This window comes from Zootoca vivipara, chromosome 2 (assembly GCF_965207765.1).
Source record: "Zootoca vivipara chromosome 2, rZooViv2.hap1.1, whole genome shotgun sequence".
In the NCBI taxonomy this organism is placed as follows: domain Eukaryota; kingdom Metazoa; phylum Chordata; class Lepidosauria; order Squamata; family Lacertidae; genus Zootoca; species Zootoca vivipara.
The window spans coordinates 106,270,213-106,294,550 of record NC_142584.1 but is presented as its reverse complement, the minus strand read 5'-3'; the positions used below and the strand labels follow the sequence as shown (position 1 = coordinate 106,294,550).

Genomic DNA, 24,338 nt, shown 5'->3' with positions numbered 1-24,338 from the left:
TCCGAATGGCGTTTGGCGCGTCTTTCTCCAACATAACAACTTGGGGAGACCCAGCCTCTTCCCCCGACGCTTCCTGCGCAATTCCGGAGTTGGGGGGATCGGTCTACCCCCCTTGCTTTCCCCTTCCTGTCCCACCTGGGACGATGGCTCCGCTACCTTGCCAGAGCCTCGGACACCACTTCCTGCTTCCCCACTTGAGTCGGAACTCTCCCTGCTTTCCTCCGTGCTTGGGGATGGGCTGGACCTCAAGATGGGAGGGACTTCGTGATATCCCTTGTCCCTCACATCCACCCCCTCCCAAGCCCTCCTTCTCCCCTCCCGAGGGGCCCCAAGGGTGCCGGAGACGACTGAAAGCCTAAAAACTCCGTGCTGTCCGAGCCCGTGGGTGTGAACACCTCCCCCCAATCCAGCGAGCTCCCTCCTTCCGCCTGAGAAGACTGAAAGCCCAAAAATTCCGTGGCATCAGAGCTGGTGGGAGTAAAAATACGCTGCCAGTCCTCCTCTTCCTCCGACATGGTGGACCTCGGAGACGCCCATACCTCTTCCTCCGGGTCCTCAAATTCCGCTGCCCACCTCCATGGTGAACTGCTCTCTGCGACCTCCTCCCCCTCCCCTCCCCCTCCCTTTCCATGTGCCAGGGCTTGGGCCTGTGGAGGAAGAGGGCGTGGAATTCTTCCACTAAGAATTCCTCCTGTATTTCTGTGGCTGGTACCCATTCATTCTGGGAAGGCGGGGCATCCTCCCACGCCATGAGGTACTCCAGTCCTCCTGCCCCTCTACGGGAATCCAGGATGGCCGTGGCTTCATTGAGTTGCTCCCTGCCTCCCCTCTCCCCCCCTCCCTCGGTGGTCTGTTCGCTGGCTTGGAGCCTGCTGCTTTCCCTGTACGGTGACAGCAGCGATCTATGAAAGACTGGGTGTACCCTCATGTCTTCCGGCAGTTCCAGCCTGAAGGCTACCGGGTTGACCTGTTGCGTGACCGTGAAGGGGCCCAACCTTCTGGGTGCCAACTTCTTGCACCGCCCTCTGGTGGGAAGGCCCTCAGAGGACAACCAAACCTTGTCCCCCACCCTGATGTCCTCCCCCTGTCACCTGTGGCGATCTGCCCCCTTCTTGTACGCTTCCTTGGCCCTCTCCAAGTGCTCTCTGAGCTGCTGGTGCACCGTCTCCAGTTCCTCTGCCCAATCCTCTGCCTGCGGGCCCTCCTCCTCCTCCACCCTCTCCCTCTCTGGGAAAGATCTGAGGTTGCGCCCGTAGTTGGCCTTAAAGGGCGACACCCCTGTGGAGACGTGCACTGCGTTGTTGTAGGCAAATTCTGCCAGTGGCAGGCGATCCACCCAGTCCGTTTGCCGCTGGCTGACGTAGCATCTCAGGTACTGCTGCAAAATGGCGTTGACCCTCTCCGCCTGTCCATTGGTCTGCGGGTGCCGAGCCGTCGACAAGCTGACCTCCACCTGCAGGAGGTTCATGAGCCGCCGCCAGAACCTGGAAACAAATTGGCGGCCTCGGTCCGAAATAACCCTTAAGGGCAACCCATGCAGTCTGAATACGTGGTCTACGAACAGTTTGGCTGTCTCTTCTGCCGAGACCGCCCTGGCACATGGGATAAAATGGCACATTTTGGACATGAGGTCCACCACCACCACCACTGCGGTCTTGCCCCTGGAAGGGGGCAGGTCTGTGATGAAGTCCATGGACACTACTTCCCACGGCCTGTGCGGTGTGGCTAATGGCTCCAGCAACCCTGCTGGTGCTGCTCTGACTACCTTTGCTCGCTGGCAGGTGTCACAGCCCCTTACATAGTCCCGAACATCCTCCCGCACACCTGGCCACCAGAAGTGTCTCATGACTAAGTGTGTGGTCTTGTCCCTTCCAAAATGACCCGCCGTTGGGTTGTCGTGCATCTGCTTGAGGACCTTACCTCTGAGTTGGTTGGTGGGCAGGTACAGCGCTCCCCTGTAAAAAAGCAATCCCCTCCTTTCCTCGAAGTCTTTTGCTTGCTCCCTCCCCCCTCGCAGATCTCTGAAGAAGCGGGTGGCAAACTCATCTGCTGCCGTCAGTGCTGTGAGTTCCGCCTCGCTCACCACTGCTGCTCCGCAGGACCATGCCGACGGGGGAAACACGTGTCGGGGCGCTGGTTGCAACTCCTCCTCCATGTACTCTGGCTTGCGGGAGAGGGCATCTGCCCTGACATTCTGCTCCCCCGGTATGTAGTGGATGGAGAAGTTGAAGTGGGAGAAGAACTCTGCCCACCGTATCTGCCGCTGGTTGAGCACCCTGGCCGTTCTCTAGAACTCCAGGTTCTTGTGGTCCATGCACACCTGAATGGGGTGCTTGGCGCCCACCAGGAAGTGTCTCCAGTGTTTGAACGCAGAATGGATCGCCAAAAGTTCCTTGTCAAACACCGTGTAGTTGTGCTCTGGTTGGGTCAGCTTTCTGGAGAAGAAGGCACAGGGTCTCCACTCCCTGTTGGCATCCAGTTGCAGTAAAATTGCGCCCACCGCGCGGTCTGAAGCGTCGGTCTCGACGGGTAGGGGCGCGTGCTGTACCACGTGGAACAGGTTCTGGTCTGAGGCGAACACTCTCTTGAGGTCCTCGAACGCAGCTTGCGCCTCTGGTGTCCACCTGAACTTCTGCTTGCCTCTCAGGCAGTCAGTGATGGGAGCCGTAACACGCGAGAAGTTCTTGATTAACTTCCTGTAGAAATTGGCGAAGCCTAGGAGGCGTTGGGCGTCTTTGGGCGTCAAGGTGCAGGATGGCCTGCACCTTGTCCTTGTCCATTGCTAGCCCCTTGTCTGACAGCTTGTAGCCCAGGAAGTCCACCTCCTTGGTGTGGAACCTGCACTTCTCCAGCTTCACATACAGGTGGTGCTCCTTCAGGCGCTGCAACACCTCCCTGACATCCTTCATGTGTTGCACTGGGTCATTGGAGTAAATAAGGATGTCATCTAGAAAGACCAAGCAGTTCTTGAAGAGGAGGGATCCCAGTACGTGGTGCATGAAGGCTTGGAAGCATGCTGAGCCCTCTTGCAAACCGAAGGGCATCACCAGATATTCAAAAGAGCCCAGCAGCGTGAACATCGTGTTCTTCCACTCATCGCCTTCCCGGATCCTGATCAAGTTGTACGCCCCCCTCAGGTCGAGCTTGGTGAAGATTTTGCCCCTGCGCGCTGCTGTTAGCAAATCGTCCACTCTGGGCATTGGGAAAGCCACCGGTTCCGTCATGCTGTTGAGCCATCTGAAATCCACCACCAGGCGGCGCTGTTGCGTGTCTTTCTTGTCCACCCAGAAGACCGGGCTGCCCCCTGCCGCCTTGCTTTCTCTGATGAACCCCCTCTTGAGGTTCTTGTCGATGAAGGCCCGCAGATCCTCCAGTTCCTGGTCTGACATGGAGTACAGCTTGGCCGGGGGTAGAGTGGCCCCTGGCACCAGGTTGATCTGACAGTCAAAGGACCTGTGGGGAGGTAGGTGGTCAGATTCCGCTTCGCTGAAGACCTCCTGCAGGTCCCAGTACGGTTTGGGTATCGCCTCACCCCCCTTGACATGCATGGTGGCCACCGTGGCTATCGGAGGCCCCTCCCCTGGTTGGTGCTGCATGCAATGTTCCAGACAAAAGTCCGATCCAAACGTGATGCATCTCTGGTGCCAACTGATGGAGGGGTCATGGCGCGCCAGCCAGCTCATGCCTAAGACGATGGGGGGGTCTGAGATGGTGGTGACGTTGAATGCCAGTGTCTCTGAGTGCCGTCCCACCGTCATTCTCATGGGGGGGGGGTCTGATGGGTGATGGCCCTTCCCAGTAACTCCCTGCCGTCAATGGTGGAGACGTGCAGGGGAAAATCCAGCTGCAGAAGTTGGATCTGGTGCGCTTCTGCAAAGTTTCTCGAAAAGACGTTCGCCGAAGCCCCCGAGTCGATTAAGGCTAAGACCGTCAGGGGATACCCATTAGGGAGCGTTAGCGTCACTTCTAGAACCACCCCTGCTCTGGGGGGGGGGTGGGCTGTTGCTGCTCCTCGCTGTGCGGGTGGGTGGGTTGGGGCTGTTGTCTGCTGATTGCGCCTGGCTGCTGCCCCTTGTCTCCTGCAGCCAGGCTGTCTCGTTTCCCTGCTGTGGTGCTGCGTCAGTGGGGGAGGGCACAACCGTTCCCGCCTTTCCTTGCCACTCCCTGCAATGTGGGCAGTCTCTGACTAGATGCTGAGGGGAGTTGCAGAGGAAGCAGTTTCCGCCCCTTCCCTCCTTGCGTCTTGGCGCCGCTGGGGTTTGAAAAGTCCGCGCGCGTGCTCGCTATCAATTTGCATGGGTTCCTGGTCTTGGCTGGCCCCAGGCGTGGCCTGGGATGGCTGTTGGGGGAGTGGCTTCTCCTGCGACCGTGGGAACCAAGCCCGCTTTGCGCGCGTTGGCTGCTTGTCGTTCCACCGGGATTCCTGTCTCACCCCCACCGCCAGAGCCGCTTTCCTAAGCTGATCCATATTACTGGGCTTTGGACCTCTCGAGAGCTCATCCTTCACATCCTCATGCAACCCCAAATAGAACGCAGCTTCCATCGGAGGCGAGTGCAGTTCCCACCCCAGTCTGTGCACCAGCATGGTGAATTTCGCCCAATATTCGCGAACTGTCATTTTTCCCTGGCGTAAATTATGCAGTTCCTCTTTGGTATGGTCCATATGGCTATCAGACGCATACATTACTTTTAAAGCTTCTAAAAATAGTTTGACATTCTTCATGCAAGGATTTTTTGCCGCGATTAACGGTCTAAGCCACTCCCTTGCTGCCCCGGCAAGGTGTTCCACTATAAACGCTACTCTGTGCGCATCATCAGGGAACTCATCATGGTGCAGCTCAAGGGCATACAATATCTCAGTCTCAAAGCCATGAAATTCTCTTGGGTCTCCGTTGAACTTGCTCACTAGGGTCCCCGCTCTCCTTCCTGGCAGCACTTGGAGTTGGGGCCCCCCTCCTCCCTTGTTTTTCTCTGCATCCAACTTGCTCTGGAGGTCCACTGCTACCGCCCTTAACTGCTGCTCTTTCTCCTGTAGCGCTCTCACCTGTTCAACGAGGTTCTGCCTGTCCTCCTGGACCTTCCTCGTTTCTTCTTTAGCCGTCTTTAATTCACCCTGTGCCCGCACCGCCAGTTGCTGCAGCTCCTGCTTGGCTTGCTCCGCGATCTGCCGCCACTTCTCTGCTTCTGGCGAGCTCATCCCGGCAACTCAAAAGTAGCCCCCAACAAAGGATTCGGAGGTTGCTGTCACAGGGGTGTTGATGGGCTACTTCAGAGTAACGACGCCACACCGCTCTGCATTTTATCTTTTATTTGGTGCTGCGTATTTACAGTGCTAAAGGCAGTGCTATTTACAGAGACACATCTTAACCGCTTGAGTCAGAACCTCCGAATGGCGTTTGGCGCGTCTTTCTCCAACATAACAACTTGGGGAGACCCAGCCTCTTCCCCCGACGCTTCCTGCGCAATTCCGGAGTTGGGGGGATCGGTCTACCCCCCTTGCTTTCCCCTTCCTGTCCCACCTGGGACGTTGGCTCCGCTACCTTGCCAGAGCCTCGGACACCACTTCCTGCTTCCCCACTTGAGTCGGAACTCTCCCTGCTTTCCTCCGTGCTTGGGGATGGGCTGGACCTCAAGATGGGAGGGACTTCGCGATATCCCTTGTCCCTCACAATTACAGATACAGTTGTAAATCTGTATAGAAAAGAATAAACCTCATAGAGTGGTGGAAGCATAAAACACAGAAAAAAAAATGTAGGGATAAAACACGGTTCGAACCCAGCATGCCACAAACATTTACATGTTAGAAAGAGTTACATGCCACCAGGATCCCAGTGCTTATGCAGGATTCAGTTTCCTTGGAATGATGGACAGGGGAGTCCATTGGTGCTTTTAGGATATATGAATAAATTTCATTGCCTGCAATGATATCTTAGGAATGGGTGCGTATTGTTCGAAAGCTGCTACTTAAAAATCCAAAATGGAGTTCCAAGTTTCTTAAATGAGGGTTTGTTGTGTTTCCTATCCAGAAGACAATATAAGAAGAACAACCCCCTATGAGCCAAGCCCACCCACAGCAGAGCTCAGTGGCAGGAATGGTCAGCCAAGCAGTCAAGTCTTGGGGGGTGGGGGTGGGTATTTGCCTGGAGGCAGAGTTCAGTTCATTCCTAAAGTCAGGCGTATCTCAGTTTACGTAGTCAAACGGTCCAGCGGATCAAGGAAGCCGAGAGTCCAGGGTCGCAAGAAGCAGCAAGGTCAGGCCAGGAACGACAAATGTTGCTTCTAGCAACTGACTGAGGCTGGAAAGCTGCTTAAGAAAGCTGGAGCTATCTGGTTCTCCTCACGGGCAAGAAGTTTAATCAGCAGCTGGTGGAGTCACTCTGCCTTCTGCTCCTTCAGGCTGCTGCTCAGCAGGTGAAGCCGACTCCTGGCCCATGACAAGCCCTTTGTGCTGACAGAAGAGTCACACAGGTTTTCACTTAAGCACTGCATCTTGTTCTGAGAGCCAGGCTACTCGTTGGTTGTATTTGTGGACATTGGTGTTATGCTGTAGCCAAAGGACAGGAGGATGGCAATAACTTTGGGCTGAATCCTTTTAAGTTCTACTCAGAGTAAAGGTAAAGGGACCCCTGACCATTAGGTCCAGTCGTGACCGACTCTGGGGTTGCGGTGCTCATCTCGCGTTATTGGCCAAGGGAGCCGGCGTACAGCTTCCAGGTCATGTGGCCAGCATGACAAAGCTGCTTCTGGCGAACCAGAGCGGCACATGGAAACACTGTTTACCTGTTTATCTACTTGCACTTTGACGTGCTTTCGAACTGCCAGCTGGGCAGGAGCAGGGACCGAGCAACGGGAGCTCGCCCTGTCTTGGGGTTCGAACCGCCAACCTTCTGATCGGCAAGCCCTAGGCTCTGTGGTTTAACCCACAGGACCACCCGCGTCCCTTCTACTCAGAGTAGCCACATGTAAATCAATGGTCCTATCTTAGTCATGTCCTTTAAATGTAGTGGGTCTCCTCTGAGTATGACTTATTTTGGAGGCAGCCTTTTGACTCCCCCCCTGCACCTTCTCCCAATTTATGTAAAAGCAAAGTCTCTCTGACCCCCGGCCTAAATTCTGATGCTGCCAAGATGTAGCCTCCTCCCACTGGGCGAGCAAAACCAGTCGGTCATTGACTTTTGCTTACATACAGATGGGCAGATGCTCCCACGGCCAGGTGTTTTTCATATGAGAGTCTGGATCCTTAGCTGTACGTAACTTTCCTCTTCAGAGTGGGCTGTAGGGGATACTGGGGAGCAGGAGAACCCCATTAGGGTGAGTCTGTAAGGAACAGAAATGTGATGTGAGCTGGCCATGGGGGATAACTCAGAACATTACCAAAAACTGGGACCATAGCAACTCTAGACCATAAATGAATGGATATGTTAAGTCTAAATATGTACAAAACGCACAAAATATGTACAAAATGTACATTTCGTGGGAGGGAAACACTTTCAAAAGTAAATCAAACACTGTGTAGTTTTTAAAGTGAGGTTTTTTTTTGATACTTTAGGATGGGTTGAACTGATGAACAAAACTTAAGTGAAACATGCAAGACTTATCTGGAGAAGAAATCAACTAATATATTCATTCTCAATTCAGTAATCACTGAATCACCTTCCCATAGATGCTTACGTCTCCTCCTCCCCCAAATACTTCCTAAGCAATCTGAGACTCTGTCATTGGGCCTGTCTTTGTTCGTCCCTCTTCATAACCCCGCTGGTTCTAGGAGAACAGGGGGCAGGAGACCTGGCCGCAGCAGGATTGGAAGACACCCTGGTTTCTTCACCAGCCTGACTCTTCTCTACCTATTGGTCCCCCTCCTCTCCACCTTCTGCTTCTCGCTCTGATTCTGGACTTCCCTCTGCCACACCTCCTCCTCCCAGTCTGCTCTCTCTTCTCCGTCTGACCACTCATTGCCACCCCACCACCAATCCCTGGGATTTGATCCTTCTTCCCTTGGGAGTTACCTACCTGGTGCCTTCCACCACTTCTCTTTGTCCAGCCAGTCCATGACATTGGGTGCTGACAGAAGAGTCACACAATTTATTCCCTTAAGCACTGCATCTTGTTCTGACAGCCAGGCTATTCTTTGGTTGTATTTGTGGACATTGGTATTAACTCCATGGCCAAAGGATAGGAGGATTGCAATAACCTTGGGCTGAATCATTTTAAGTTCCACTCAGAGTAGACACATGGAAATCAATAGTCTTAGTCATGTCCTTTAATTATAGTGGGTCTCCTCTGAGTATGACTTATTTTGGAGGCAGCTCTTTGTCTCCCCCCCACTGCACCTTCTCCCAATTTATGTAAAAGCAAGGTCTCTCTGACCCCTGGCCTACATTCTGATACTGCCAAGGTGTAGCCTCCTCCCACTGGGTGAGCAAAGCCAGTCGGTCATTGACTTTTGCTTACGTACAGATGGGCAGATGCTCCCACGCCCAGGTGTTTCTCATATGAGAGTCTGGATCCTCAGCAGTACCTAACTTTCCTCTTCAGAGTGGGCTGCAGGGGATACTGAGGAGCAGGAGAACCCCATCAGGGTGAGTCTGTAAGCAACAGAAATGTGATGTGAGCTGGCCATGGGGGTTAACTCAGAATATTTCCAAAAACTGGAATCACAACAACCCTAGACCACAAATCAGATTGCCTCTAAAAAATGAACAAGAATGGGAGAATAGGTAGAAGATCTGCCATAAGAATGGAAATCAGAAACTTGAGTTTTAGCAGTGTCAGTTTTTACACACACACACACACACACACACACACACACACACACGGGGGGGGGGGAGAGAGAGACCTTTTTGGGAGGTTTGGAGGTCTTTGGAGATTTGAATGATAATCCCTTCTGCCCAACTGTACTTTTGCTTTGTTTCGTTTTTTCCTTGAGCTATGAGCCAAGGAGTGAAGCGGCCCCTGCAGCGGACGGCATACAAAATAAGCAACAACTCTGGGAAACAGATGTTTGGAAAGGGATCTGGCTCCACTTCAGACAAGAAACTCCCCTATTGCCCCTTTGAATGCCCATGAAATGCAATACATAAAGAGTTGTGTGTCCCCCGTCTCCCTCAAAAAAAGGGGCTTAATGCAAATTATTCCCCCCCTGCCCCAGAGCACAGTCCTTACCTGCGCAGTCCAGGAGCAGCAAGTGGGCAGCTGCCCACAGGATCGGGGGGCCAGTGGAGGAGGACCCTCCAGGGCCGCCAGGGTCAAGGACGGATCTGGATTGGGGCAAGAGCGCACCCGATGGCTGCCCAGCCCTTTCTCTTTCCGTTCCTCCTTCTCTCGCTTTTTTAAAAAAAGCGCCAAACTTTCCCGCTGCGGAAAACCCCGCGTTCCCATTGGTCCTTGCTGCGCCAGCCTGTCCCTGCCCACCAGATTTGATACCTTTTGCCAGACGAGGGGTGAGACTGGAGGTTCTGCTCTTAAAGGGGAAGCGTGTGGTCTCCCTTTGCACGCCTTGCTTCCTCTTGCTTAAAGCGGCTGGCGGAGGCTTCGCGTGTCATCAAAAATGCTTAGGCATGTCAGTGGTGATACGCGTGTCATAGGTTCGCCATCAAGGGCTTAGGGGGAGGCATTCCATGAAGAGAATTATTATTATTATTATTATTATTATTAGCCCCACCTTTCTGGCTGGGTTTCCCCATCCAAGAGACGTAGGAAGGACAGGTGGTACCCGGTACAGAAAATGTCTTGTCAAACCCCCCCCCCCCCACATTGATTATTATTATTTGCCTGCAAAATATCTTACTGCACTAGGGATTATATAGCTATATCTGAAATTTCATGCATATCAGTTAATATCTTGACCCTGCTCCACTGAATTGAAATTTCAGCCTTCATGACATAGGAAAACAGACATAGGTAAACAGCTATTTTTGTGGAGGGACAAGATATTAACTGATATGCACAAAATTTCATATATGGCTATATGATCCCTAGTGTAGTAAGATAAGACCTTTGGAGCAGGCATTTTCAAAAAAAAAAGTTTTTAATGAACAGCCCTAGTAGGGCAGTAATTGTTCCTTGATAATTTGTCACTGCCCTCCCTGACTGCACCCGGGGCGACCTGCCCCCTGCCCCCTTCCTATGCCATTGCCCCATCCCAGCCCTATTTCTGATTCTTTCAGCTGCAGCCGCTATGCCTTGTTTCCGGACTTCATCCTCCTCCTTGTGCCTCCTCCTCCTCTTCCTCCTGGCTTCCAGCTCTGCCTCTGAAGATGATACTGTGGTGGTCACCAGCAGTGGTCCTATTAGAGGCAAACGGCTCCCAGCTGGCTCTGGCTCTGTGACCGCCTACCTGGGCATCCCCTATGCTGAGCCCCCCATAGGAAAACTGCGTTTCCAGAAGCCGGTTCCACATCAGCCGTGGAGCCAGGTCTTGGAGGCCACCACCTTTGGCAACTCTTGCCTTCAGTTTAATAACGATTCCTTCCCAGATCGAGCCATATGGACTCCAAACACACCACTTTCAGAGGACTGCCTCTTCCTGAACATCTGGGTGCCCCATCCACGGCCAGTCACAGCAGTGCCCATCCTCGTATGGATTCATGGTGGGGCTTTTGGCATGAACACAGCCTCAGCAGATGTCTTAAATGGGGGCTTATTAGCTGCTACAGAGAATGTCATTGTGGCCTCCATGAATTTCCGCCTGGGGGCCCTGGGTTTCCTTTACCTGCCGCCAGATGCCCCAGGAAATGTTGCCTTGTGGGACCAACATCTGGCTTTGAAGTGGGTGAGTGAGAATGCAGCTGTCTTTGGTGGGGATCCAGCTCGGTTGACTCTCCTTGGCTTAGGTGAAGGAGGAGCTTCAGCAGGTTTCCACCTACTTTCACCTGCCAGCCAAGCCCTTGTGGCCCGTGGTGTGCTTCATAGTGGAGTTCCCATTGCCCACTGGTCCTGGAGGAGTCCTGAAAAGGCTGAAAGAGAATCAGCGATGTTGAGTCAGTCCATGGGGTGTCCTAAAACTAACCACAGTGCAATGGTAAGCTGCTTACAGGGGAAGGAAATTGAGAGCAAGGCACTTTCTGAACTCTGTGGTTTCAGATCAATAACTACGGATGGGGAATTTCTCACCGATGAGCCCCGAAAGCTCCTGGAGCGCGGCATTCAAGGCAAACCCATTCTCACTGGTGTCACAGCTAATGAAGACTCATTCCTGGCATACCTTATGCTTCCTAGTGCTGAAGTAAATGATGGGATCCTGACCTGGGAACAGCTTCTTGAGGGGGTGCTGGGAACTCTGAAAACTGGAAGTGCAGAAGACATAGCCAGGGCTGTAGCCCTGAAGTATGTTGAATACTTTCACGGGCCAGAGCGGTACCGTTTGGCCTTGATTCAGTATTTTGGAGATTATCCCTTTTTATGCCCAGTGATGGAGTTTGCTGCAAAGGCCAGAGAGGTTGGGAGCCCAGCTTATGTTTATGCCTTCAGCCACCGCAGTTCTGGCTTTCCTTGGCCAGAGTGGATAGGGACCCCCCACGGAGCAGAGATCCCGTACTTGTTTGGAAACTTGGCAGCATCAATGCGGACAAACCCATCGGAGGCGGAGGTGGAATTGAGCCGCCGAGTGATGCGATACTGGGCAGAGTTTGCCAGAAGCGGGTAAGATATTAACCTTTCTGTTCCTGCCCATATATAGAGACATGCCCTTTAATATGTTTAATGCCCCTCTCCATTTGATAACTGATGGGTGGGATTTCACGACTGAAAATATTCTAGGGATGGCAGCTCGATGCTGACAATCATGTCAATAATGTCTGCTTTAAGTACTGGGTGCTTCACCCTTCAATCAGTCTGAAGTTGTAATGTGGCAATGATTTCTTTGTTGCCTCCATAGGAATCCCACACTTGCAGATACATTTGTCTACAAATCTAAATGTTCCTATTTGGATCTGTGGATTTCAGAACTGTAAATGTTCTAGGGATGACTACTTGCTTCTGACTTCTATCCCAGCTCTGGATCTTCACCCTGAAATCATTCTGAGGCTGTAATACGGCTCTGCTTTCTTTGTTGCATCTACAGGAATCCCACCGGGTCTGTGCCGAATGAGGAACAGTGGCCCGTCTACAACGCCACAGAGCAGAACATCTTCCACATCACCACAGAGGCAGCCCAGCACAAATGGATGCCACCTGCTCCACGATGTGCTTTCCTGGCCACTCATCTAGCAAATGCATTAGAAGCAAGTAAGTTCTCTAAAAACTCCCCACACAGCAGTAGTGTTCCTTCAGAGCTCCAAGGTTCCTGCTCCTCTCCCGACGCCATCGCTGGCTTAACCTCTGGCTTTATGAAACATTAAAATAACAGTGAGAATATTAAGCTACCAACTGAACCACATTAATAATCATATTATCTGCCACACAAACTTTCATGAGTGTGTCTGTCTATCTATCATCTATCTATCTATCTATCTATCTATCTATCTATCTATCTATCATCTATCATCATCTATCTATCATCTCCAGTTGTGTGAAAAATGTGGAGAACTGAATTTAAGAATGGAGAAATGAGAAGCTGGGAGAACCAAAATGGGCAGCTCTGTTCATCCATAGTGGTTAGTGGTCAAGGATGAGCATTACAGGCCAACAACATCTGCAGGGCCATGTGTTCCCCATCCTCCTTCTTCATTTTTTTAAAATTCCTTTTTAGTTCCCACAGCTTTCTGGTACAGGAGACATGATGGCTAGAGCCTGTGGATCAAAAAGCTTTGCTGTTGTCATTGTAGGATTCACCATGAGGAGACATTTTCTTTAAAAAGTGAGCGGAGGAAGGGAACACTTGCTCCCCTCAGCCCCCTCAGAGAACTTTGCCCTTGAATGAGCTTAGGGCCCTATCTTCAATGGGGCACAAAGGGTACTGTAAGGGCTGTTGTGCGGCTACTCTCAAGTAAAGACGCCACAGACCGTCCTGTCTTTTAACAGGTTTATTGTGCATAGTATTTACAGTGCAGAGACAGCGGAAAACATGACCTCTCAGTCACTCGCAGAATTCGGGAGTGCCCGCCTCCTGCTACGTGACCAGCATAGGAGCTTGGGGACCCCGAAACGCCGCCTTCCCTCTTTACGCTTGACAGTGCGCCTTATTTCGGGCACCGGAAGTGGTTGCTCCGTTCCCCCGGTCTGCTGGCTGGGGTGGTGCAAGGGCTCTCCTACATCGCGGAGCCCTCTCTCCACCAACTTGGTCACTTCCTCTTCCCCCTCACCTGACCCGCTGCTACTGCTCTCACTGGGCAATGTGCTGGTCAGCACGAGGGGCGGAGTCTCCCTGTACGGAGGTCCCCTGACAGGTACCATAACAATTCAGAGTGGGAGGATTTTGGCCTGCTTTTGATTTAAAACAGGAAACTAATCAGATCTCCTGCATGAGGAGCGACCCTCTGTTGATCAGTTCTCTCCCCCTACCCTCTCTTTTTCCTATCTGCAGAGAAATCTGAAGAAGGCTGTGTTTCACCCATTCGGGAGAAAGATGTGAAGAATGAGGCCCAAGATGGAGAAAACCATGCCTCAGGAACAGTTTAGCTAGGTCCACACTTTGCCATGTACAAAACATAGCATAGTTATTCATTGCAACAAACCTGAATGAGGGAGGAAATTACTGTGATATGAATTGAATAAAAATGTAAACCATCTTTAGGCATTGGGTATCTCCAGAATACTTGGGTTTCTTCAAGAAGAATGGGGACCTGGAACAATGCCAACCACACATTCCCTAGGTAGGATGGCCAGTGAGACTGGCCTGTGAATTTTGGATAGCCTTTTCACACACTAAGTATATATGGATACTGACTGCTAGAGTGGCAGAAAAACTGAAGGGAATAGTGTGAGGACAGCCTTGTTCTAATAGAGGTTAGCTGGGCCACCCCCTTTGCCTCCATCTCATTTATAGGATTTTAATGCTTTGACAACAACTTATTCCTAATAAAGATGCTTGAAATGTTTGCTCAATCTGCATTTTTTTAATTGAGCCAATGTAATTTGCACATCCTGGAAATGGTATGCAGATCAGAACACAGGTATCATTTGATTTTCACAGTACACTAAGTACCGCAATCCAGATCTCAGCTCAAAAACATACAAAATGCATATAAAACGGATACGTTAAGTCTAAATATGTACAGAATGCACAAAATATGTACAAAATGGACATTTCGTGGGAGGGAAACACTTTCAAAAGTAAATCAAATGCAGTGTACTTTTTAAAGTGGTTTTTTCTGACACTTTAGGATGGGTTGAACTGATGAACAAAACTTAAGTGAAACACGCAAGACTTATCTGGAGATGAAATCAACTGATATATTCATCCCCAATTCAGTAACCACTGAATCACCTTCCCATAGATGCTTATGTCTCCTCCTCCCCCAAATCCTTCCTAAGCAATCTGAGACTCTGTCATTGTGCCTGTCTTTGAGCTCGTCCCTCTTCATAACTCTTCTGGTTCTAGGAGAACTGGGGGCAGGAGAGCTGGTCACAGCAGGATTGGAGGATACCCTGGCTTCTTCACCAGCCTGACTCTTCTCTGCGTATTGGCCCGCCTCCTCTCCAGCTTCTGCTTCTCCCTCTGATTCTGGACTTCCCTCTGTCACAGACTCTTCTTGCTCACTGAACCTTGTTACCTCTTCAGATTCCAACACCTTCTCCTCCCAGTCTGCTCCCTCTTCCTCCTCTGGTAAAATGCGGGCTAGACAATGCTACCATTCAATGGATTTGTAACTGGCTGACTGACCGAACCCAAAGGGTGCTCATCAATGGCTCCTCCTCATCCTGGAAAGTAGTGACTAGTGGGGTGCCACAGGGTTCTGTCTTGGGCCCAGTCTTATTCAACATCTTTATCAATGACTTGGATGATGGGCTTGAGGGCATCCTGAGCAGGTTTGCAGATGACACCAAATATTTCGGAGGGGTGGCTAATACCCCAGAGGACAGGATCACACTTCAAAATGACCTTAACAGATTAGACAACTGGGCCAAAGCAAACAAGATGAATTTTAACAAGGAGAAATGTAAAGTACTACACTTGGGCAAAAAAAAAATGAAAGGCTCAAATACAGGATGGGAGACACCTGGCTTGAGAGCAGTACATGTGAAAAGGATCTAGGAGTCTTGGTAGACCACAAACTTGACATGAGTCAGCAGTGTGATGCAGCAGCTAAAAAAGCCAATGCAATTCTGGGCTGCATCAATAGGAGTATAGCATCTAGATCAAGGGAAGTTATAGTACCACTGTATTCTGCTCTGGTCAGACCTCACCTGGAATACTGTGTCCAGTTCTGGGCACCACAGTTCAAGAAGGATACTGACAAGCTGGAACGTGTCCAGAAGAGGGCATCCAAAATGGTCAAAGGCCTGGAAACGATGCCTTATGAGGAATGGCTTAGGGAGCTGGGTATGTTTGGCTTGGAGAAGAGATGGTTAAGGGGTGATATGATAGCCATGTTCAAATATATAAAAGGATGTCATATAGAGGAGGGAGAAAGGTTGTTTTCTGCTGCTCCAGAGAAGTGGACACGGAGCAATGGATTCAAACTACAAGAAAGAAGATTCCACCTAAACATTAGGAAGAACTTCCTGACAGTAAGAGCTGTTTGACAGTGGAATTTGCTACCAAGGAGTGTGGTGGAATCTCCTTCTTTGGAGGTCTTTAAGCAGAGGCTTGAGAGCCCTCTGTCAGGAATGATTTGATGGTGTTTCCTGCTTGGCAGGGGGTTGGACTGGATGGCCCTTGTGATCTCTTCCAACTCTATGATTCTATGATTCTATGACCACTCATTGTCATCCCACCACCAATCCCTGGGCTTTGATCTTCCTTCCCTGGGGGGGGGGGTTTACCTACCTGGTGCCTTCCACCACTTCTCTGTGTCCAGCCAGTCCATGACATTGGGTGCTGACAGAGGAGTCACACAATTTATTCACTTAAGCACTGCATCTTGTTCTGAGAGCCAGGCTGTGCTTTGGTTGTATTTGTGGACATTGGTATTACTCCATGGCCAAAGGATAGGAGGATTGCAATAACCATGGGCTGAATCCTTTTAAGTTCTACTCAGAGTTATTGTTGTTTAGTCATTTAGTCATGTCTGACTCTTCATGACCCCATGGACCAGAGCATGCCAGACACTCCTGTCTTCCACTGCCTCCCACAGTTTGGTTAAACTCATGTTGGTAGCCTACTCAGAGTAGATACAAGGAAATCAATGGTCCTATCATAACCATGTCCTTTAATTGAAGTGGATCTCCTCTGAATATGACTTATTTTGGAGGCAGCTCTTTGTCTTCCCCCCTGCACCTTCTCCCAATTTATGTAAAAGCAAGGTCTCTCTGACCCCCGGCCTACATTCTGTTACTGCCAAGATGTAGCCTCCTCCCACTGGCTGAGCAAAGCCAGTCGGTCATTGACTTTTGCATACGTACAGATGGGCAGATGCTCCCACGCCCAGGTGTTTCTCATATGAGAGTCTGGATCCTCAGCAGTACCTAACTTTCCTCTTCAGAGCGGGCTGTAGGGGATACTGGGGAGCAGGAGAACCCCATCAGGGTGAGTCTGTAAGCAACAGAAATGTGATGTGAGCTGGCCATGGGGGTTAACTCAGAACATCACCAAAAACTGGAACCACAGCAACTCTAGACCACAAATCAGAGTGCCTCTAAAAATGAATGAGATAGGGGGAATGTTCTTTGGAGAACAGGTAGAAGACCTGCCATAGGAAATGTAAATCAGAAACTTGAGTTCTAGCAGTATCAGTGTTGTTGTTGTTTTTACCTTCTTTTGGTTTTGTCTTGGGTGTTTTGAATGATAGTCCTTTATGCCCAACTGTACAGCAGTAATTCTGGAGAAGCTTCACCCATAGAATGGCTGAAGTACAGTTTGATGATGCTTTGAGTAACTGGGTGGGATGCCCCAGCAGATTTGAGCAAGAAGGGGACTCTTTTCAATTTCTCCATTTAAGGTGTAGTTATTAGAATAGATGTTCATGATCGAGATATATCCAGTTATCTGTTACATTCATAACCAAAAAATAATTTTTTTAAAAAAGGAATTAATAGTATAGTAATGAATAACTATATGGGATTAGGATGCTACAGGGACCAGAAACCATCAAAACCTCAGAAAAAGCTGGAAAGAGTTCCTTGCCACCTTAAAGGGCATTTACGGTCCTATAAGAGCTTCTGTTGTTCTAATGTCCTATTTATTATTTATTTATCGCAGGAAATGGATATGCCATTTGATTGTTAAAAGATGCTCAGAGTGTTTTACAAATAGATAAAGCAATAACTTTATCAGTAAGAAGAATTAACAACAATAATTTAAGATTCCCCCCCCCAAAAGTTATCAGTAAACTAAAAACAGATTAAAACTCTCACACCCATATTAAAATATTCATTTCCGGTTACAGAGGTTATGGTTAATGGCATTGAGGAGAAAGTTTTTTAAAAAAATAAAAAAATAAAAAAATAAAATGATATATACCTGTATATATAAATGTGTGATATTATTGTAGCATTGTGATGGTGAAGTGTTTTACCTTTCCCACATTTAAAAGAATCTGGAGAGCCTTTTAGGGCAAAATAGAAATTGATTAAAAAATAAAGTTTCATCCAATGGGGCCCATTGCCAAGGCCATACTGAACGTATGGTCAGTTGGCCGATATTCACTGCCCATATGAAAACCCCATTCTCTTCAAAATATGGAAGAGTAAAAGCTGTGGGGAACCTCAGGTATGGCGGCTGCTGAATGTGATCCCTGGGGACTTCATCGATCCTAGCGACTTGTCACTATGGTTGACCTAGTTCTGGGAGAATGGGAGAAAATTATTCCCCCCTCACCATCATCATCATTTCAGATTTCCATATTTTGGGGGCAACCAAAGATGGAGGATATTGCATACATTTCTGTCTTCTAAATAAAATAGCAGCATGCCATGCTACATGCAAATCCCTTGGTTTGCCTGTGCGAACATCTGGAAGATTGGCCTTCCCGTCACCTCTGACTGTAATACATTTTATTCAGTCAGTTATTATTTTGCAAAACGAGCCTGAAGGTTTTGCGAATTTACACATACAATGATACCTGCATGAATGGAATTTTTTTTTGAATGAACCTAGTCTCCAGGCAAGATGACTAAAGAGGGACAGCTATCTGATGGCAATCTGAAATAATCAGGACTTAAAACATCAGCAGGTGAGGTGGTGACGCAACAGTTACTGGAAGAAGAATGTCAGCCTTCAGGGTGGTTAGAATCGTAGGATTATAGAGTTCGAAGGGAACTTGAGGGCCTTCTCGTCCTTCCTCCTCAGGATCCCTTCTAGCTCTATGATTCTATGGAACTGTCTCCCTGTTCCATATATTCCTCTGCCCTTTACATCTCGGACGGCTGTTCTCTGGTGTTGTAACTCTATCCTTGCAGGCCATTGCAAATGTGGTGTATGGCTGACAGTTCTTGAATAAATGAAGTTGAGGAATGATTGTTTCCTATTGAAAATTTGTACCAATGCCCTGGTCAGTGTTTTTTTCTGGGGGGACGCAGGGGAACACATACCCCTAAACGTTTTGTTAATCTAACGGGGGAAGAAACTATTTCTTTTAATAAAATTTTTTAGTTTCTTCACTAGCACGGTGAATTGTCAGTTCCGTTGCTACTCATTTCCTGTCATGGTGTTTCCTGAGTCTCAGACGGAAGAGAGTGTTTAATGTGCGAAGCGGTGTGAAAAGTGAGTACAGTGATACCTCATGTTGCGAACGGGATCCGTTCTGGCGGCCTGTTCGCAACACGAAAAGGCCGCAACATGAAGTGCCGAGTCTCTGCACGTGCGTGACGCAATGCGGCGGTTCTGCGCATGTGCAAAAAGCGATTTAGCACTTTGCGCAGGCGCACAGGTTACGGACGTGCCGAACACAGAAGTAACCCATTCTGGGACTTCAGGGTTCGGTGCATCTGTAACCCGAAAATACGCAACATGAAGCGGACGTATCATGAGGTATGACTGAATTCCTAAACATTTTTTAAGAAAAAAAAGCACTGGCCTTGGTCCCTGCTTTCCTTCTGCGATGCCCAGTTGTATTCCTAACATGCCTGTAGGTCATGTTAGCTGAAACTGGTGAGCATCCCAAGAAGAAAAGTGGAATATTTATGTTGTGTTTCCCATGCCACTCTTATTTCTGATTCTTTCAGCTGCAGCCACTATGCCTTGTTTCCGGACTTCACCCTCCTCCTTGTGCCTCCTCCTCCTCTTCCTCCTGGCTTCCAGCTCTGCCTCTGAAGATGATACTGTGGTGGTCACCAGGAGTGGTCCTATTAGAGGCAAACGGCTCCCGGCTGGCTCTGGCTCTGTGACCGCCTACCTGGGCATCCCCTATGCTGAGCCCCCCATAGGAAAACTGCGTTTCCAGAAGCCGGTTCCACATCAGCCGTGGAGCCAGGTCTTGGAGGCCACCACCTTTGGCAACTCTTGCCTTCAGTTTAATAACGATTCCTTCCCAGATCGAGCCATATGGACTCCAAACACACCACTTTCAGAGGACTGCCTCTTCCTGAACATCTGGGTGCCCCATCCACGGCCAGTCACAGCAGTGCCCATCCTCCTATGGATCTATGGTGGGGGTTTTAGCATGAACACAGCCTCAGCAGATGTCTTAAATGGGGGCTTATTAGCTGCTACAGAGAATGTCATTGTGGCCTCCATGAATTACCGTGGAGGAATGTTAGGTTTCCTGTACTTGCCGCCAGATGCCCCAGGAAATGTTGCCTTGTGGGACCAACATCTGGCTCTGAAGTGGGTGAGTGAGAATGCAGCTGTCTTTGGTGGGGATCCAGCTCGGTTGACTCTCCTTGGGCTCGGTTCTGGAGCAGTCTCAGTTGGTTTGCACCTGCTTTCACCGGCAAGCCAACCCCTTGTTGCCCGTGGGGTGCTTCATAGTGGAGTTCCCATTGCCCACCGGATTTGGAGGAGTCCTGAAAATGCCGAAAGAGAATCAGCGATGTTGAGTCAGTCCATGGGGTGTCCTAAAACTAACCACAGTGCAATGGTGAGCTGCCTGCAGGGGAAAGAAATTGAGAGCAAGGCACTTTCTGAACTCTGTGGTATCAGATCAATAACAATGGATGGGGAATTTCTCACTGATGAGCCCCGAAAGCTCCTGGAGAGCGGCATTCAAGGCAAACCCATTCTCACTGGTTTCACAGCTAATGAAGACTCATTCCTGGCATATCTTAGGCTTCCTAGTGCTGAAGTAAATGATGGGATCCTGACCTGGGAGCAGCTCCTTGAAGGGGTGAGGGAAACTGTGAAAACTGAAGATGTTGCCAGGGCTGTAGCCCTGAAGTACGCTGAATACTTTCACGGGCCAGAGCGGTACCGTTTGGCCTTGATTCTGTATTTGGGAGATTATCCCTTTTTTTGCCCAGTGATGGAGTTTGCTGCAAAGGCCAGAGAGGTTGGGAGCCCAGCTTATGTTTATTCCTTCAGCCACCGCAGTTCTGGCTTTCCTTGGCCAGAGTGGATAGGGACCCCCCACGGAGCAGAGATCCCGTACCTGTTTGGAAACTTGGCAGCATCATTGCGGACAAACCCATCGGAGGCGGAGGTGGAATTGAGCCGCCGAGTGATGCGATACTGGGCAGAGTTTGCCAGAAGCGGGTAAGGTATTAACCTTTCTGTGCCAAGAACTAAGTATGCCAGCCCATATATACCAACATGCCTTTTAATATATTTTTTGAAACTAAATTAAGTAATTATCTTGTTGCACACCATCCCAATATCTTAGTGGTGCTAGATTCCGGGGTTCCAGGTACTTAAGCTTGGTTTTGTTCCCTTGGGATGAAGACTGTTGTGTCTTTAGGATATATGGTTTATTTACACACAGAGAGATATAAAATCTGCTCCTATGATGGAGAGGCTCACAGCATTAACACTCCAGAAGGTCTTGGAACCCAAGAATTACAAGGAATGCAGGCATCATGCAGGCTAACTCCCCGCCCCCCGACTCAAAACAATATTTTCAGCTGCTAATTTTATTTATACTGTTTTTTAATATTACTTTTTGTAAACCTCTGAATGTTATTTTAAGATATCTATTATGTTCCTGCAAACTGCTTAGAGGTCTGAGAATCCAACTAATTAAATATAAATGAATAAATGGCGGAACCTGGATCATTAAACCATCGTAAAACACACACACACACACACACACACACACACACACACACACACACACACGTGCAGATACATTTCAATGTCTACTAATCTAAATGTTCCTATCTGGATCTGTGGATTTCAGAACAGTAAATGTTCTAGGGATGACTACTTGCTTCTGACTTTTATCCCAGCTCTGGATCTTCACCCTTAAATCATTCTGAGGCTGTAATACGGCTCTGCTTTCTTTGTTGCATCTATACAGGAATCCCACCGGTTCTGTGGCGAATAAGGAACAGTGGCCTGTCTACAATGCCACAGAGCAGAGCATCTTCCACATCACCACAGAAGCAGCCCAGCACAAATGGATGCCACTTGCACCACGCTGTGCTTTCCTGGATACTCTTCTAGCAAATGAAATAGAAGCAAGTGAGTTCAGGGCTCTCTTTCGAAAGCGGGGGGGGGGGGGATAAGGCGTCACCTAGCTATGGATTGGGAACCTACAGCCCTTAGTAGTGCAATTGCTAGATGAAAATGTGGAGAAGGGATTTTATTGAAAGGGGGCATTTTTCTCCACAAACTCCCCACAGCTGTCTTGTCCCCTCAGTGCTCCAAGGTCCCTCCTCTCCTCCCCACTCCCTTACTGACTTATCCTCTGGCTTTCCCAGGCTTCGGGCTTTATCAAACATTAAAATAACCACATGGATAGTTATGTTATCTGTAACACAACACTTCGTGAGTTTTGTTTTGTTTTTAATTGCCAATTGCTGGAGAAATGTGGAGAACTGAATTATAAGAACGGAGAAATGGGAAGCTGGGAGAACCAAAATGGGCAGATCTGTTCATCGACAGTGGTCAAGGATGAGCATTAAAGGCCAACAACAACTGGAGGGCCACGTGTTCCCCATCCTCATTTTTCATTTTTTAAAATTCATTTTTAGTTCCCACAGCATTCTGGTACAGGAGACATTTATTGCTGGAGCCTTGCTATCATCACTGCAGGAGCCACCGCGATAAAGCATTTTTAAAAATGTGAGCTGGGGGAGGAAATATTTGCTCCCCTTGGATGCCTCAGAGTACTTCCCGTGAAGCAGCTTAGGACCCATCTTCAATGGGGCATGAGGAGTACCATAAGAATGCAGGGTGGAAGGATTTTGGCCTGCTTTTGATGGAAAATGTTGGGGGATTGTTGAGGCTACTCTCGAGTAAAGACGCTCCAGCCTGCTCTGTCTTTAAGAGCTTTATTGTGCATACTATTTACAGTGCAGAGACATCAGAAAACATGACTGCCTGGTCTGATTCAGAACCCGGCAATGGCGCTTGTCTGTTTTTGCGCCAGCATAATAGTATGGGTACCCCAAAACGCCCCCCCTGCCCTACGTCTGGGTGCATGACCCACCGTGGGCGCCGGAAGGGGCTGCGTTCCTTCTCCCGTCCTTTGGCTGGGTTGTTGCCAAGGCTCCGACACCATCCTGCACTGTCCTTCCTCCTCTGGCCAGCTGGGTCGGTGCCAAGGCTCTGATACGTCTTGGAGCCCCCTCTCCATTCTGCTCCCTTCCTCATTTCCTCCTCCTGACCCGCTGCTTGCGTTGTCACTGGGGGAAGTGCTGGTCAGGATGACTGGGGGAGGATCCCTGTAGGGAGTCCCCCTGACAGAAAACAAAAATCGGGAGACTAATCAGATCTCCTGCATGAGTTTGATCTTCTGTTGATCAATTATTTCCCCCAACCATTGTTTTTCCCCTCTTTCGCAGGGAAATCTGAAGAAGGTTGTATTTCACCCGTTCAGGGGAAAGATGTGAAGAATGAGGCCCGAGATGGCGAAAACCATGCCTCAGGAACAGTTTAGCTGGGCCAGACTCTGAGGGATCTGCAGCCATGTACAAAACATACAGTAGCATAGCTATTCGTTGCAACAAACCTGAATGAGGGAAGAAATTACTGTGATATGAATTGAATAAAAATGTAAACCATCTCTAGGCATTGGGTATCTCCAGAATACTTGGGTTTCTTCAAGAAGAATGGGGATCTGGAACAATGCCAACCACACATTCCCTAGGTAGGATGGCCAGTGGGACAGGCCTGTGAATTTTGGATAGCCTTTTCGCACACTAAGTATATATGGATACTGACTGCTAGAGTGGCAGAAAAACTGAAGGGAATAGTGTGAGGACAGCCTTGTTCTAATAGAGGTTAGCTGGGCCACACCCTTTTGCCTCCATCTCATTTATAGGATTTTAATGCTTTGACCACAATTTATTCCTAATAAAGATGCTTGAAATGTTTGCTCAATCTGCATTTTTTTAATTGAGCCAATGTAATTTGCATATCCTGGAAACGGAACATAGGTATCATTTGGTTTTCAACAGCACACTAAATACTATGATCCAGTTCTCAGTGCAAAAACATAACAAAATGCATATAAGATAGATATGCTAAGTCAAAACATGCATAAAATGCACAAAGCATGTACAAAATGCACATTTTGTGGGAGGGAAACTGTTTCAAATATAATACAAATGTTCATGCTCTTTTTAAAGTGCTTTTATCACATGTTGGGATAGGACAAACTGATGAATAAAAGTTAAATGAAGCACGCAAGACTTATAATGCAAATGTTCGCGCTCTTTTTAAAGTGCTTTTATCACATGTTGGGATAGGACAAACTGATGAATAAAAGTTAAATGAAGCACGCAAGACTTATCTGGACAAGAAATCAACTGATAATCGACTGATCTGTAATTCAATAATCACTACTTTCAACACTGGCAATTTGAGGGCAGCAGCCTAGCTTCCGGGTTTGCATAACTTGTGGCACATAAAGCCCTGATCTCCTGCTGAGGGGAATGCTGACAGGCTAGGGATGAGGGGAAAATTCCACTTAGTTTGCATTGAAAGGCAAGTTTAACTAAATCACACTTTCTGTTGCAACATACCAACCAAACATCCTTCAAAATGTGCAATTCTCTGAATTTTGCAATGCAATTTTCCAGTCATGCAATGTTTACAAAAACACATATTACTAGGGTAAAGTGTGCGTAGAAAGGCATATATAGAAGAAAATGACATACAAAAATGTGTTACATTAGGGGAAATTAATTTGCAGAGATATGAGTATTGGGCAAAACTGCATTAAAATGTATATATTAGGAGAGACGCTCACACTAAAATGCCT

General features: G+C 48.8%; 3 protein-coding genes across 4 annotated transcripts; 2 read left to right on the top strand and 1 right to left on the bottom strand.

The window, feature by feature from the left end:
* Positions 1-4,108: 4,108 nt before the first annotated feature.
* Positions 4,109-8,567, bottom strand: LOC148687024 (uncharacterized). Of its 2 annotated transcripts, none has more exons than XM_088662702.1 (3): positions 8,456-8,567; positions 5,798-7,317; positions 4,109-5,691 (listed from the first exon to the last, which is right to left on the bottom strand). In XM_088662702.1, exon 3 carries the CDS (start codon positions 5,195-5,197, stop codon positions 4,187-4,189), a length of 1,011 nt encoding a protein of 336 aa, XP_088518828.1. In that variant the 5' UTR covers positions 5,198-5,691; positions 5,798-7,317; positions 8,456-8,567; the 3' UTR covers positions 4,109-4,186. The 2 variants fall into 2 exon arrangements, with proteins under 2 accessions (XP_088518828.1, XP_088518829.1); XM_088662703.1 differs by lacking the exon at positions 8,456-8,567 and adding an exon at positions 8,011-8,290.
* LOC118081096 (cholinesterase-like) lies at positions 8,470-13,983 on the top strand. Its single transcript, XM_035107265.3, has 4 exons — positions 8,470-8,579; positions 10,167-11,640; positions 12,062-12,225; positions 13,463-13,983. Exons 2-4 carry the CDS (start codon positions 10,178-10,180, stop codon positions 13,555-13,557), a joined length of 1,722 nt encoding a protein of 573 aa, XP_034963156.2. The 5' UTR covers positions 8,470-8,579; positions 10,167-10,177; the 3' UTR covers positions 13,558-13,983.
* Positions 13,984-16,480: 2,497 nt separating this feature from the next.
* Positions 16,481-23,873, top strand: LOC118081097 (cholinesterase-like). The gene is made up of 4 exons (XM_035107266.3): positions 16,481-16,567; positions 19,204-20,668; positions 21,429-21,592; positions 22,918-23,873. Exons 2-4 carry the CDS (start codon positions 19,215-19,217, stop codon positions 23,010-23,012), a joined length of 1,713 nt encoding a protein of 570 aa, XP_034963157.1. The 5' UTR covers positions 16,481-16,567; positions 19,204-19,214; the 3' UTR covers positions 23,013-23,873.
* Positions 23,874-24,338: the final 465 nt, after the last annotated feature.

What these genes read in the sequence shown, in the direction of transcription:
- LOC148687024 (XM_088662702.1), bottom strand. Translation starts at nt 5,197, where the DNA reads ATGAGCTCGCCAGAAGCAGAGAAGTGGCGGCAGATCGCGGAGCAAGCC.
- LOC118081096 (XM_035107265.3), top strand. Translation starts at nt 10,178, where the DNA reads ATGCCTTGTTTCCGGACTTCATCCTCCTCCTTGTGCCTCCTCCTCCTC. An exon ending in GCAGAGTTTGCCAGAAGCGG is followed by an intron (nt 11,641 to 12,061) that starts GTAAGATATTAA and finishes TTGCATCTACAG; the next exon opens with GAATCCCACCGGGTCTGTGC. An exon ending in AGCAAATGCATTAGAAGCAA is followed by an intron (nt 12,226 to 13,462) that starts GTAAGTTCTCTA and finishes TCCTATCTGCAG; the next exon opens with AGAAATCTGAAGAAGGCTGT.
- LOC118081097 (XM_035107266.3), top strand. Translation starts at nt 19,215, where the DNA reads ATGCCTTGTTTCCGGACTTCACCCTCCTCCTTGTGCCTCCTCCTCCTC. An exon ending in GCAGAGTTTGCCAGAAGCGG is followed by an intron (nt 20,669 to 21,428) that starts GTAAGGTATTAA and finishes GCATCTATACAG; the next exon opens with GAATCCCACCGGTTCTGTGG. An exon ending in AGCAAATGAAATAGAAGCAA is followed by an intron (nt 21,593 to 22,917) that starts GTGAGTTCAGGG and finishes CCTCTTTCGCAG; the next exon opens with GGAAATCTGAAGAAGGTTGT.